The 14533-nt window shown below is 50.0% G+C and overlaps 1 protein-coding gene across 2 annotated transcripts in view; it reads left to right on the forward strand.

The window, feature by feature from the left end:
- The first annotated feature begins 562 nt into the window (after window positions 1-562).
- Window positions 563-14533, forward strand: part of MTHFD1L (methylenetetrahydrofolate dehydrogenase (NADP+ dependent) 1 like) — a 167131-nt gene continuing 153160 nt past the window's right edge. Inside the window, exons 1-6 of one of the 2 annotated variants that reach the window (XM_036024892.1) lie at window positions 563-877; window positions 8277-8361; window positions 9848-9898; window positions 9997-10050; window positions 13636-13760; window positions 14409-14512. In XM_036024892.1, the coding sequence (XP_035880785.1) occupies window positions 645-877; window positions 8277-8361; window positions 9848-9898; window positions 9997-10050; window positions 13636-13760; window positions 14409-14512 (652 nt within the window). In that variant the 5' untranslated portion in view covers window positions 563-644. The remainder of the gene's footprint in view (window positions 878-8276; window positions 8362-9847; window positions 9899-9996; window positions 10051-13635; window positions 13761-14408; window positions 14513-14533) is intronic. The other variant, XM_028510604.2, reaches the window with a different exon arrangement.

The following is a 14533-nucleotide window of genomic DNA, read 5'->3' on the forward strand; positions in this document are numbered from 1 at the left end:
TTTATCTCCAGCATCTAGTACAGAGCTGACAGTAGCCGATGGAAAAACAGTGTTTGACATTTGAACTGGTTTTCTTCCCACTTTACTTGCACATCGTGATACTGTAAGATTATGAACAAAGCATCACTTTGAGGCTCACAGAGGTTAAGTAACTCGCCTAAAGCTTACACAGTCAGCATTTGAATTCCAAGGCCCCACACTCTACTGTTAGGGCATTTCAGGCCTAATAAACCCAAGCCCCGGTCTCCAAGCCTGACCAAGGAAGCAAACTGCCGCCTGAAGGCAGGGTGGCATCAGCACCCCAGGCAGAAGCGGGGCCTGAGCCCCAATGACTGCCAGAAACCCTAAAAGCAGCCTGATACTTCTAACCGGCAGCAGGCGCCCGCCCTCCCAGCCTCGCAGCATCTACGTGCAGTGCCCCCTAGGGGCTCCTGCTCGCCCGTGGAGGAACACAGAGGTCCTGGCTGTCACCGACTGCTTACCGGCCGGACGCGACGCGCCAGCCTGGCCCCCGCCCCACCGCCCTCGGGAGGATCTTGCCGCCGCCACGCCTCCGAGCTCTGCCTGCGCATCTCCGCGTGGCAGGCGCAGCTGCCGCCTCCCGCTCCCGCCGGCTCGCCACCTCCTTCCGCACCTCCCGCGCCATGAGCGCGCTCCTGCCGCGCTTCCTGCGCCAGCTCCGCTGCCCGCTGCAGCCCGCCGGCCCGCCGCGCCGCCTCCGAGTGCCCAGCCGCGCCAGCAGCCACGGTGGCGGCGGGTATGGCGGGGTAGAGGGCCTGCTCGGGCAGCGGCGGCAGCGGCGCCAGCAGAACGCCCAGGCCGGCAGCAGCCATGGCTCGGGCGGCCGGGAGCCCCCGGCGCGGAACTCGATCGTCAGGTGAGTGTCTGGCGCTGGCCGCCGTCCACATCCCCAGCGGCCGCGGCTGGAGCGCTCAGATCTCCGCGGGGACCCGGGGATCTCGCGGGGTGGGGGGTGTTTGCAGGACGCCGAGCCGCGAGTGCTTGATGCCAACTTATTGAGGGCGCGGGAGGGCAGGGACGTGCAGGCATCCCGGGCGCGCATCGCGCAGCTCCGACTACACGTGCGCCGGGGCCGCCGGGTCTGCTGCCGCCTCGCGGGGCGCGGCCGGGGCAGGAAAGGGCGGCGCGGCGGCGGCGGAGGAGGGGCTCCCGCCTGCGAATCGGGATCCGGGCCGCGGCGGGCCCCCGGGCTCGGGAGAGGAGGCCCGGCCCAGATCCGTTTCCCGCCCGCGCAGGGGCCCCGGGTCCGGGCTGGCTGCCGGCGGCTCACTGTGGGGTGAAATTCGCCCTCTCCCGAAACGCCGCCACTTCCTGCGAGTGAGCGAGCGGGTTTTGGAGTTACATCATCTTTTCGGTGGCAAGTTCACGTGGAGCCGAGCGCACCCGACAGACTAAGCGGGATGAGGCCGGAGGAGCCGGGGCTGACGCGTTCCCAGCACCGCGGCGCTGTGGGCAGGCAGGTCCCTGCGCAGCTGTTATTTCAGAAGTTCTCTCCCTGTGCAGGAGCGAACTGTGGGAGCCCGGGGCCGAGTCCTCCCCGGACCCCGCCAGAGGGGTGCCCTGTGCGCCAGCCGCCCCCGAACACACGCCCCTCCAGCCGCCAGTCATCGGTGTCCCCCGGCCCCTCTGGGGAAGAAAGGAAGAGCCCTGTTGGGCCCTTTCCGGAGAAGCGTGTGATCTGGGCAGCGGTGCCCAGCCTTCTGGCATCTCTGGGCCACACATTAAATACCTTGGGACATGTAACCACACACACAAAAAATCTCAATGTTTTAAGTAAATTTACGGTTTTATGTTGGGCCGCATTCATAGCCATCCTGAACCACTTGCGTTCCGCGGGGCCACAGGTTGGACACCCAAGTGGTAGAGTGAAAAGCGCTCAGACCTACCGGGAGGTGGCGGGAAAGCCCGGACCTGCCTCCCGGACTGGGATTCTGGGATCCCGTCCCTGGGCCAGCTGTCCCGCCTCCACCCATTCCCATCCTCTCTTCTCTTTCTTTCGGGAAAGACTACTCTATACAGCCAAGTTACCATTATCCTTCTTCATTCTGACAGTCATTGCCAGCTGCCTCGCCACTCTCCCACCCCCAACCCCTGTTTCCAAGGCTCATCACAATGTGAAGGATAGCTCTCACGAGCCCGTTGCTTAATTTACCTGGTCACCTTTCTGAATGTTGTGGTTACTTCAGGCCTTTTTCAGCCATTGGATTTTAACCAGCATAGAGGTTAGCGGGTGAAGGTCTGAAGACATTTATTGTATGAAAGCTCTGTGGGGTTAGGGGCTTTGTCTGCCTTCCACTTGCTCGGTCCTTCCTCTTGGACAGTGCCTGGTATCAGGGAGGCGCTCATGGCATGGCTGGTGGGTGAATGACTCTAAACTTGGGGTCATTCGTGGGCTTTATTCATGCTTCCTTTCATTGAAAGCCATGACGGACTCAGAACGACCAGTAGGGGGCGTGGGTGAGGATCCTGCTGCACCGCACTGGCCGCCTGGCATCCCTGGCCCCAGTGGAAGACGTGGGTTACAAAAATGGGTTACAAAAGACAGCAGATAGCAAAACGCACGCACAGTCCAGGAATTGTCACGAACTAAGGCCTCAGCAGATGTTGGCTCTTGTTTTTACTTATTTTCACAGCATTCTGAGCCAGGGTTTGGCAAACTTAGAGAGCAAATATTTTAGAATCTGCAGTCCAGGAGGAAAGTAGAAGATATTATGTAGGCATGTTTTTATGAGAAAAGAACATATCTTTGCCACGTTTTATTGGTCAACTTTAAAATTTTACTTGTGGATACTAATATTTGAATTTTACATAATATTCACATGTCCCCCAAAATTATTTATTTTGATATGTTTAAAAAACATTTTAAAATATATTTTATTGATTATACTATTACAGTTGTCCTATTCCCCCCCTCTTATTCCCCTCCACCCTGCACACCCCCTCCCACCCACATTCACCCCCCTTTAGTTCATGTCCATGGGTCGTACGTGTAAGTTCTTTGGCTTCTACATTTCCTATCCTGTTCTTAAGCTCCCCCTGTTTATTTTCTACCTACAATTTATGCTACTGGTTCTCTGTACCTTTTCCCCCGTCTCCCCCTCCCACCCCCCTGTTGCTAACCCTCCATGTGATCTCCGTTTCTGGTATGCTGTTCCTGTTCTAGTTGTTTGCTGAGTTTGTTTTTGGTTTTGTTTCAGGTTCAGTTGTTAATAGCTGTGAATTTCTAGTCATTTTACTGTTCATATTTTTTATCTTTTCTTAGATAAGTCCCTTTAACATTTCATATAATAAGGGCTTGATGATGATGAACTCCTTTAAGTTGCCCTTATCTGGGAAGCACTTTATCTGCCCTTCCATTCTAAATATAACTTTGCTGGATAGAATAATCTTGGATGTAGGTCTTTGTCTTTCATGACTTGGAATGCTTCTTTCCAGCCCCTTCTTGCCTGTAAGATTTCTTTTGAGAAATCAGCTAATAGTCTAGTGGGAACTCCTTTGTAGGTAACCCTCTCCTTTTCTCTTGCTGCTTTTAAGATTCTCTCCTTATCTTTAATCTTGGGTAATTAATTATGATGTGCCTTGGTGTGTTCCTTCTTAGGTCCAACTTCTTTGGGATTCTCTGAGGTTCCTGGACTTCCTGAAAGTCTGGTTCCTTTGCCAGATTGGGGAAGTTCTCCTTTATTATATTTTCAAATAAGTTTGTCATTTCTTTCTCTTCCTCTTCTCCTTCTGGCACCCCTCTGATTCGGATGTTGGAACATTTAAAGATGTCCTGGAGGTTCCTAGGCCTCTCCTCATTTTTTTTGAGTTCTTGTTTCTTCATTCTGTTCTGATTGAATGTTTCTTTCTTCCTTCTGCTCCAAATCATTGATTTGAGTTCTGGTTTCCTTCCCATCACTGTTGGTTTCCTGTACATTTTCCTTTATTTCACTTTGTATAGCCTTCACTTTTTCCTCTATTTTGTGACCATACTCAACCATTTCTGTGAACATCCTGATTACCAGTGTTTTGAATTCTGCATCTGATAGGTTGGCTATCTCTTAGTTGCTTAGTTGTATTTTTTTTATGGAATTTTGATCTGTTCTTTCACTTGGGCCATATTTTTTTTTTTTGTCTCGGCTAGCCTATTGCATAGTGAGGGGCAGAGCCTTAGGTGTTCACCAGGGCGGAGCAACCCAAATCCCTGCGTTGTGACATTGTACATGAGAGGGGGTCCAAGAGGGAACAGTGCCGCTCGCTCCACTCTCTGCTGGCTTTCAGTCCCTTCCCCCACTTCCCACTAGCAAATTGGGCCCTTCTGGTGCTGATTCCTGTGTGGGTGGTTTTGTGTACATTTTAGGACCCCGTGGGTCTCTCCAGTGAACTCTCCTGTGAGGCTGGGAGTTTCTCCCGCTGCCTCAACCCCCACAGGTGTTTTCAGTCAGAGGTTTTGAGGTTGTATCTCCTGCACTGGAACCCTGTGTTGTGTGGTCTGTCTAGCTCCCCAGTTGTTCCCCCCGGTTTATCTGCATGTGAATGTGGGACCTCCCATCCACCAGCCGCCACCTTGCCCATCCCGAGTCCTCTAGCTACTGCCTTGCCACGAGTCCTGTCCACCCAGCTGTCCCTCTCCACCCCTCCTACCGGTCTGGATGAGTGTTTCTTCTTTAACTCCTTGGCTGTCGGACTTCCATACAGTTAGATTTTTTGGAAGATCTGGTTGTTTCTTGTTTTTATATTTGTTGTTGTCCTTCTTTTGGTTGCTTGAGGAGGCACGGTGTGTCTACCTACGCCTCCATCTTGGCCAGAAGTCCTAAAAACCATTTCAAATATAGAAGCCATTCTTAGCTGGCCAGCTCCCCTTCTAAAGTTGAAGAAGAAAGTGTCGTGCAATGAATGACTGCTTCATGGGACTGTGGTTAGGGGACAGGTGCCTTGCTCTGCAATATGACTTCGCCACCTAGTAGCTGTGACAGTTGGGGCAAGCTGTTTGACCTCCGTTCTTCCTGTACAAAATTGACACCGTTTTGCTTTATAAGGCTGTTGTGGATATCACTGTACTCCAGGGACTCTAAGAAGCACATTTTTGACACCTCCAAACTGGTATTTATCTTTCAATTGACTATGTCTTTAAATCGTTGTTGACCAGGGGTCAGTCATAGCGTATTTGTTATTCCCTGTCCCTGTGGGAATCTGTCCATAGCTTTGCACATGGTTGTATGTTTTCGACTTAAATGCAACATCTAACGAAACTTTTCTCCAAGAGATTTCTCCCAGGACTTGGAGGAAAAGGGGAGGTGGGCCTGTCTTAGACATCCCCCGGAATAGACGTCCAGGAACCTATGCATGTTAGTTCTTGGTTTATTTCATAGATGAGTTATCAGAAAATTTTGAAGAATAAGCTCCCTCCAAAGCATAGTGACCTGTCATTGGCCCGGGAACTGGCACATGATCCCCAATGTTTCCATCAACGCGTCATGGGAGGGCCGTGTTAGGAGATAATGTGACTTCTGGTCCTTGTCTGACAACCTCCGTTGACATCCGGTGGAACCGGGAAAGCCCCAGCTCCACCACCTTCAGGCTGGGTATCGGGAACTTAGTGGTGGCGCCAGGGACGAAAATGACGTCTCCAAAGAGCTGTATCACCAGCAACCTCGACAGCACAGGAGGTGTTATTATGTGGGGGCTGGGGGATGGGGAATGACGTCAAGGATTCTGAAACAAAAAAAGTCACTCGGAAGAGTCGATCCTGCACATGAAGAAGTTTTAGGGATACAGTAGTTCAACCAGTTTTTTTTGGTATGTTTTTATTTTCATGTCGTATATGAGTGGTTTACGACAAAAAAATCTGTCTAGTAAGCATAAAAATGCTTTTAATACTTACCGAAGGAACACTATGTTAAGAAGAGATTGTATCATGATTTAATCAGCAATGTGTTTTCTTTCTTGGTGGTCCATAAAACAGTGGCCTGCCTTCCATTCTCTGTCTTGAGTCCGTTGTAACATAGTAACTGAAATGAAAGCTCCCAGATCAGAGCCTTGCATACAGCAGGAAACAGGCTTTGCAGCTCTCACCAAATACCCCAAAATAACAGGACTTGCCCATCCAGAGGGAAGCAGCCCAGTGAGGGCAGGGGGATCCTGTGATACCTCCTCACTGCCCTGGGTCTCCCGCCCAGCAAGAGAAGGCCGGGGGGAACGGGTTGCTGGTGCACCTTTCTCTCGGCTGCACTGTCCTCATCTCCTTCTGGCCAGTGCTCGCCCGTGGGCCAGAGGTCAGTCCCATGACCCCAACAGAGCGTGGGCAAGACTGGGAAAGTGCTCTCTGGCTGGGTACTCCTGTGGAGCTCAACCTCAGAATTATGTTGTTAAAAAAAATAAGAAAATGTATGCAAGTATTCATAGGAAGTACCCAGTAATGTAGCCGTCATTAGCAGCTTTATCAATGCTGTTGTTACTGTTGTGTAAAATGTATCCACTCCTTGCCGGGGCAGTGGTTTATTACGCGCTCCATGGTGCTCCCAACCTGCACTCCGTCTTGGAATACTGAGGGCTGTTTTGGAAGAGGCTATTGGGGAAATCTTGACTACATTTCCTCACAGGTACCTCTTTTGCCTTTGAAGAGGTTGAACTATAGAATATTAGTAATAAATAGGCTCAGCATTCAGGGATGTACTTACATTGGTAGCTTTTAACAACATTTATCAGCTACTGCCTCTCAGGCTCTTTGGCGTGGCCACAGGTAGCTGCAAGGGAGGCGGAGGAATGCAGCCGTTATTCCGGCAGCCTTGTGCCCAGCTACCCCACGTTACGGATGGCTCCCAACCTAACGGTGCCTTTAGAGCTAAACAGAAGTAAGCACCCAACTGGGCCCAGATTAGCAGTCAAGGAGGCAGGGACACAGCGCAGCACGTGGCCCTCAGTCACGCCCGATGGACAGGATACTTGAGTGCTCATTTCTAAGGCAGTTTGTAGATTGTCACCTGTGGTCTTGTTTATTCCACACAGTAACAGTTATTTCAGTGGGAATTAGGTTGCTTCATCCCCAGCATTTAAAAACAAAATCTTCACAGGTTACCTAGTCTCGTGCCTACCCATTCTGTTGCTTCTCGCCATCGTGACAGAGAAAGGCTCATCCTAGTTGAGTTTCGAAGCTCTTAAACGTTTTCTGAGCGTCTCCCCCCCACCCATCTACCTACTCAAGGGCAGTCCCTTCCAGTTACGCACGTCAGCCTCCTCTCCGAAAACATGGAGGAGCTGACTCATGTCTCTCTGCCCTTGGCGGTTTATTTCTCAAGATATTTGGCTAGAACGTCACCTTGCTTGCTTTTTTTTTTTTTTTTTTGAACGTCGTTATGTGTGTGCAAGACCTTGTCAGAGACAGAAAACAACATTCCAAGATGGTTAAACACCTAAGCGTGGGCACTGCCTTGGCTGAGCCTTTTGTGTGTTATTATGGGGGGTGGGGGTGGAGCAGCCAGCTTCTTACGCAAGTGAGACACATTCCGAAGGGATGGTTGTCAAGCCGGCCTCTGAAGTTGCTCATGCCAGAAGGCTGCAGAAGAAGACCTGCACCACCTTATCAAGTTCTGCCCTGCTCGGGGGCTGGCCCTCCAGTGGCGCTAAGTTGGCCCCTGCTGGGACTTCCAGGAGGCCCACATGCATAGTGCAGGGCCCAGAGGAATGAGGCGCTCTCTCCCTAAGAGACCCAAGAGAGTGTCACGTTCTGATACATCTCCAGTGTTTCTGCAGCGTTGCCTTTCCGTTCCCTTCCCCCTGCTCCCTTCCCATTCCTTCTTTAAACTCCGGGACCTGGGACTTGCCCTGCCCCACCACGTCTCCCATAGCAACCCCCCTCCCCCACCGGGTCTTCACTGCCCGCCCTCCACCAACATCCGCTTTCCCCCGGACCCCAAAATCTTGTTCTGGAGGGTTGAAGGGACTGTGGTGGAGGAAGGGGATTATTCCAGAAAGAAACCCAAACTTCTCATTACAGTAAACTTGGAAAATACAAGGGAAAAATTCAGCCCTAGAAAATTACTGTTAACGTCTAGTTTGCTTCCCTCGGCTTATTTTTAAAATTAGATTGTCGGGCATTGTTAGCATCTCGAGGTTTCATTGCTCTCCCGCCCTTCCCCGCCACACGCCCCACCCTTGAAGCACAGCCTCACGTGGTCCAGTTACTGTCACTCACCGTAACGGACACTGAGGGTAGGTGTCCGTCCTGTGTGGTCACTACCACTGACGCGGTGTGTTCTTTTTCTTTCTCCACGTAGAGAAGTCATTCAGAATTCCAAAGAAGTTCTGCATTTATTACAAGAAAAGAACCCCGCCTTTAAGCCGGTTCTTGCTATTATTCAGGTAAGTCGAGCACATGGCTCTGTCCTGCAAGTTTAGGACGCCTTTCAGTTTAGAAGATAATTGTGTACGAGAGACCAGCTGCGTTTCTCGTTGCAGACATGGCGTTTGGGCTCAGTGGGAGGACGAAAGGGCTCAGCGGAAACTGCTGTCCTTTCCCTTCTTGGGCCTCTCGCTTCCCCTGGGCCCCGGGTGGGGCTCTGCTCTGCCTGAGCATGTCCTCCCTCCGTGTCTTTGTCTTGTCTTGTCTTGTCTTTGTCTTTTTGCCTTTGGTGTGGGTGGCTCTCAGAGGTCAGGAGGCAGGCAGGCAGTCCCATAGGTTCCATGAGACAGGGTTTATCGTGGTCCACTCAGTAGTGCTTATCACAGGATTCGAAGTGACAGAGGAAGAGTTCCCCCAGTGGTTGCTGAGGCACAGTATTGGGCAATCTTTTTTTTTTTCATCTTTTCGTGTTGTTATTCTATTATAGTTTTACCCCCTCTGCCCAGCCCACCCCTGCACCCACAGTCAGTTCCCACCCTGTTGTCCGGGGGTCATTCGTACATGTTCTTTGTCTAGTCCCTTCCCCTTCTTTCCATCATTATTCCACCCCCCTCTGGTCATCACTGTCCGTCCGCTCCATGTTTTCCTGCCTGTGGTTCTGTTTTGTTCGTTAGTTTATTTTGTTCATTAAGCCAGTAGGTGAAAGACAAATACCATGTGATCTCACCTTTAAGAGGTGTTGGGCAACCTTACTCCCAAGTGTCTGAAAGCCTGCCTGCCACAAGTTCACAGGGCCAGAAGCCGTCACGGCTCGGAAGCGCTTCTGCATTCCAAGTGCCTCTCTGGCCCGAGGCCCCTTCGTGTCCAACTACACTTGGCACCGTTTGCCATCCTCTCGGGCACACCCATGTGGTGACAGGTGCAGGGAAACAGCGAGGTGAGCCAAGTCCGTAAATGAACCCGGCAAACAGTCGGACTGCCGCTGTTGTTTTTGGCAAACACAAAATATGTCAGAATAGCGGTGCCCGGTTGCATCCTTGCTGTGATTTCCGATGCTGTAGAGCTTTGCCTATGTCCCTTGCATTCCCTGGGGTCTGTCTCCACATCTGCTACAAAGGTGGGCCAGCGGGAAGGGCAGAAGGTAAAGTGGGCTGGAGCCTGGCTTTCCTGCCACTCTGCTCTCCACCTGCTGACCGACTGGCAAGTCACCTACACCCCGTCTTCGGGGTCCTCCTGTAGAGAGGATGCTGGCTATGCGGCTGTGTGTGCCTTAGGGGGACTCTTACTTAAAAGAAAGTGACATAATGGGGAAGCCTGAGAAACTGATAGGTTGATAAATGCCAGCCATTAGCCCTCCTTTGAGCGATAAGATTTCTTTCTGGATACTTTCCTGGTCATCTCTGTAATTAGATCACCTATAATCTCGAAATCAGTCCGATTCGTTTTGTGCCTTTGCGAGATGTTTCTCGTGTCACATTCTGCTTCTTCTTCCTCCCCTCTCCCAAGGCCGGTGATGATAACTTGATGCAGGAAGTGAACCAGAACTTGGCCGAGGAGGTGAGGATTGTTGCTTTCCAAAAATTCATTTTTATTTATTTATTTTTTGGTGACCCAGTCTCCCGCAGCGACAGAATAACCCCACGTTCTCTTTTCAGGCTGGCCTGAACATCACTCACATTTGCCTTCCTCCGGAGAGCGGTGAGGACGAGGTGAGTGCGGCAGCGCCTGCAAGCCTGGGCCCTGCAACCCTGGGGGTGCTTCCCTCTCTAGACCGAACGCACCTGTCAGCGTCTGTCAGTTGTGGTTGGACCAGATCAAGCCGTGTCCTGCCGCTGAACCTGTAGAGGGAAGCGTTCATTTTCCCCTCTGGCACAAGCGCTCTTGATCTAATTAATTGTCCCTTACTGTGCGTTTCTGTTGAGGACACGGACTGACACGGTGGGCTGACGTGGCGACGTGGGTTGTTTCTTCCGGGCAGCAGCAGGGGCATCTAGTACAGATTGTCTGAGCACGGGTTCTGGTCGTGCTCTGTCCTGACAGACTGTTTGCCCCCGGGCCCTTCCTTTGGCTTATCTGGGTCACAGTTGCCTAATGGCTAATAAATAAGGAACAGGACGAGCTGATCCCCAGTGTCCCTTTATAGGCTAACATTCTTCAGTGGCAGCTGAGAAACCACCCCTCCCCCCCCAGGAACCTTTCTCTCCCGGTGCTGGTGACAGACTGGTGCCCTCCCAAGGGAAGTGGCAGCTTTCTCAAGTGTCACCTTGTTACAGAAACCCTCCTTGGGTTCTTGTTACTCTAGGGTTCTTTGGCCCACAGCCAATAAGGACTGTGGCTCTCAGGGCTGGCTTTCACTCAGCAGTTACTTTGGTCACTTAATAACCACTCTTGCTCATGAGGGTGGTTCGAAACCCGTGGGCGCTCAACAGCCCTTAAAAAAAAAAAAGAACTGTGGTTCTCAATGCCGGAGTTTGGGAAAAAAGAAAGGAACTATTTATTCAAAAAGTCACACAGGTTTAGAATAATGGTGGAATCCTGCCGTTCAATCTTAACGTCCCTTTTAAACACCCACAAACACACACACGCAGTCCTGCCTCCCCTTGCCAGACCAGGCCAGTCAGGGGACCGTATCTCAGGAAAAGAAGTAGAAGTCCATAGCTCGGCTACAGTCCCGTTCTCGATCCAAACCCGCAGGGCACTTCCTCACAGCGGGCCAGCGGGAGTCCTCCTGCATCTCGCAAACCACGTGGCTGAGAGCCCGCACGGTTGCTGCACGCTGCTTCCCTGCTTTCCAAGCCGTGTGGTCAAGACTGTCCCCTCTCTGCTCCCGAACCGCGTGGTTACGCCCCAGCATGGCTGCTGCGCCTGGGTTTAAATCTTAGTGGGCATCTTCCTCTGTAACCCCATTTCCAGCTCCTCCCACGCTGGGTTACTACTACCACCTGCTGCCTGCCAGCAGTCTGGTTACCGGTACCTGCCAGCAGTCTGGTTTCCTCTGCCTTTCTCAGCTGCCATGGTCAGTCCCAGCAAGCGTGGCCCCGTGAGGCAGGAGCCACCTCCACGCAGCTCTCGCAGGCACAGGAAGCCCCTCCAGCCCCATTGCGTTGGTGTCGGTATCACAAATGTTGACACCCGTCGGACCAGTATGGACAGATGCAGAAAAATGTGTTGTCTGTGTGCAGAAGGACACCCATTGTCTGCAGTAGAATCTGCGTTTTCCTTTAGGTGGTTTTGCCACTGCTGTTGGTAGCCCTTGACTTTCATTTTTTCTTTGACTTATTTTTTGACAAGGAGTCATTGATACCCTATTTTGCTTTTGAAATTCTGCTAAGTGTGCATTTGTGTGGTGGTGGTGTTATGCTGGAAAAGACTAAGGATGTTAATTTATTAAGATTTTGTTGTTGCCTCTCTCACATCCTCATTACCAGTGACTGCAGTGTCCTTACCTCATTTGGGACTCTGTTTAGAGGTGACCCGCTGTGGCCAGCCCCCGCCCGCAACCCGGTGTTAGCCAGCTCTGTTCTCCTTCACACTGCTCACCACTTCTGCAGGTTACAGCGTCATCACTGGCCCTGTCTTCCCCGCTAGGAGATAAGCTCCATGAGGACAGGAGTTTTTTCTCCACCTCTATTTCCTTTACATAGAACTGATCAAAGTAGGTGCTCAAAACACTCAGCGCTTTTTTTTTGAACAAATGAAAGAATGATGAATGAATGAGAAAACTTTCTTTCTGAATTTTGTAATTTTTAAAAATATTTTATTTATTTTTTGAGAGAAGAGGAGGAGAGAAAGAAACATTGACGTATGATAGATACGTTAATTGGTTGCCTCTGGCACGCCCCCAACTGGGGACCTGGCCCACAACCCTGGCATGTACCCTGACTGGGAATTAATCCAATGACCTTTTGATTCACAGGCCAGAACTCAGTCCACTGGGCCGCACCAGCCAGGGCTGAATTTTCTCCATTAAATAGCTTTTTTTTTTTTAGTAAATGAATGGATCAAAAAACTATGGCACATTTACACAATGGAATTCTATGCAGCAGAAAGAAAGAAGGAGCTCCTACCCTTTGCAACAGCATGGATGGAGCTGGAAAGCATTATGTTAAGTGAAATAAGCCAGGCAGTGAAAGACAAATACCATATGATCTCACCTTTAACAGGAACCTAATCAACAAAACAAAGAAAAGCAAAATATAATCAAAGACACTAAAACAGAGGACAGACTGACAGTGACCAGAGGGGAGAGAAGAGGGAATTTCAGGGGAGAATGGGAAGGGTTTACAGGAACAAATTTAAAGGACACATGGACAAAAACTAGGGGGAGGGTGGTAATGGGAGGGAAGTGGGGAGGGATGGGTGGGTGGGCTGGAATGGGAGTAAAAGGGAGAAAACTGTACTTGAACAATGATTAAAATTTAAAAAATAGCTTTTTCTTCTCTTTCCATAGTGATCTCTGCTAGACAGTGAAACAAAAATGACACACCAGTCCTTCCTAGTAAGATTCATATCTCTCTTACTTATGAACAGATAGTTTGCTAAGTGAAATGAATCGTTTCTCTCCTGGCATAAAAGAGAGCGAGAGGACAGAACATTGCTCAGTCGTACCTTGACATTCTGTAGCTATTCTGTCAGCTTCCCAAATTGTACTTTAGTTTTTTTCATAGATAGTGAATTATTTTAGTGTTTCCGATAAACAGGAGATAATCTGTGCTTAGAGTTCATCTGCCTTGCGCCTTGGGAAATGCTCTCTGTGTGCCGCTCAGGTCCAGAGAATACGGGGGCCGGAGGGACAACTTCTCGGATACTGTGATTAGCAAGTGTTTGGTGAACACACTGCGTGTGAAACACGGGCTTGGTCGGGCCGGCCAGGCGGGGGGGGCAGGGGGAGGCTGGCGATCCACGCTTCCTGGCCTCCCTGAACGCTGGCCGTCTGCTGGGCTTAGTGTGATTGTGGACAGCGAATTGTCTTTTGCCTGCCCGAACTTGACTAACTGTTGAGCTTTCGTTTCGTTCTGTTCTGTTCTCTTTTGTTCTGGCAGAGAGCAGAGTGATAGGGAAGACGGAGAAGCCACTAAAAAATTAAGGCAGCCTTTTTTTTTTTTTTTTTGAGCTTTTATAAACATGGTGCAAAGGGAAAATAGACTTCCTTGTTGTGCTTCACACCAAGTCTTCCACAAAGAGTAAAAAATAAACTATAATAGTTGCATTTTTATGAGTCTGTCTTTTATAGAAAGCTTCGTTTGTTGGATCTCATTTCTCCAAAACAGATTTTACTTGTTTTTCCTTGTTAGATTATAGATGAAATCTTGAAGATTAATGAAGATACCAGAGTACATGGCCTTGCCCTTCAGATCTCAGAGAACTTGTTTAGCAACAAAGTCCTCAATGCCCTGAAGCCAGAAAAAGATGTGGATGGGTAAGAAAATATAAAAGAAAACAACTCGATTTTTTAATGTCATTTTTTAAAGATATTACTTATTTATTTTTAGAGGGAAGGGAAGGGAGGGAAAAGGAGACAGAAACATCAATGTGTGGTTGCCTCTCCTGCGCGCCCCCTACTGGGGACCTGACCTGAAACCCAGGCATGTGTCCTGACTGGGAATTGAACCGGCAACCCTTTGGTTCACAGGCCAGCCCTCAGTCCACTGAACCACACCAGCCAGGGCTTTACTGCGATTTTTTTATTCTACTGTTTCATCTGTCAGTAATTAAGGGAGGAAAGAAATCATTTTAATGTTTAATGTCACTTAAAAATTTAATGTCTTTTAACTATTGGGGGAGTTTGGGAGCTTTTTAAATTCTGTCTAAGAAAACTGTTCCGTACTTTAGAAAACACACCTGCCCTCTGGCAGTGCAGAACCGGAACACTCACGGTCATCCTGAGTCCCGGGGACACTCCAAGAAGCGGATGGCTTCTATTTCTCCTACTCTTTCATTTATTTTCAATTAGTTAATGTATCTACCTACCCAACACCAACTGGATGTCACTGCAGAGTAATCCAAGTAAATGACAGGTGCGTGAGCTTTGACTGGCGTTACCTACCAGTTGCCTTTTCGGTTTCAGGGTGACAGATGTGAATCTGGGGAAGCTGGTGCGTGGGGACGCCCACGAATGTTTTGTGTCACCTGTGGCCAGAGCTGTCATTGAACTTCTTGAGAAGTCAGGTATGATGCTTCTTCAGAAGCGCT

Source organism: Phyllostomus discolor, chromosome 4 (assembly GCF_004126475.2).
Source record: "Phyllostomus discolor isolate MPI-MPIP mPhyDis1 chromosome 4, mPhyDis1.pri.v3, whole genome shotgun sequence".
In the NCBI taxonomy this organism is placed as follows: domain Eukaryota; kingdom Metazoa; phylum Chordata; class Mammalia; order Chiroptera; family Phyllostomidae; genus Phyllostomus; species Phyllostomus discolor.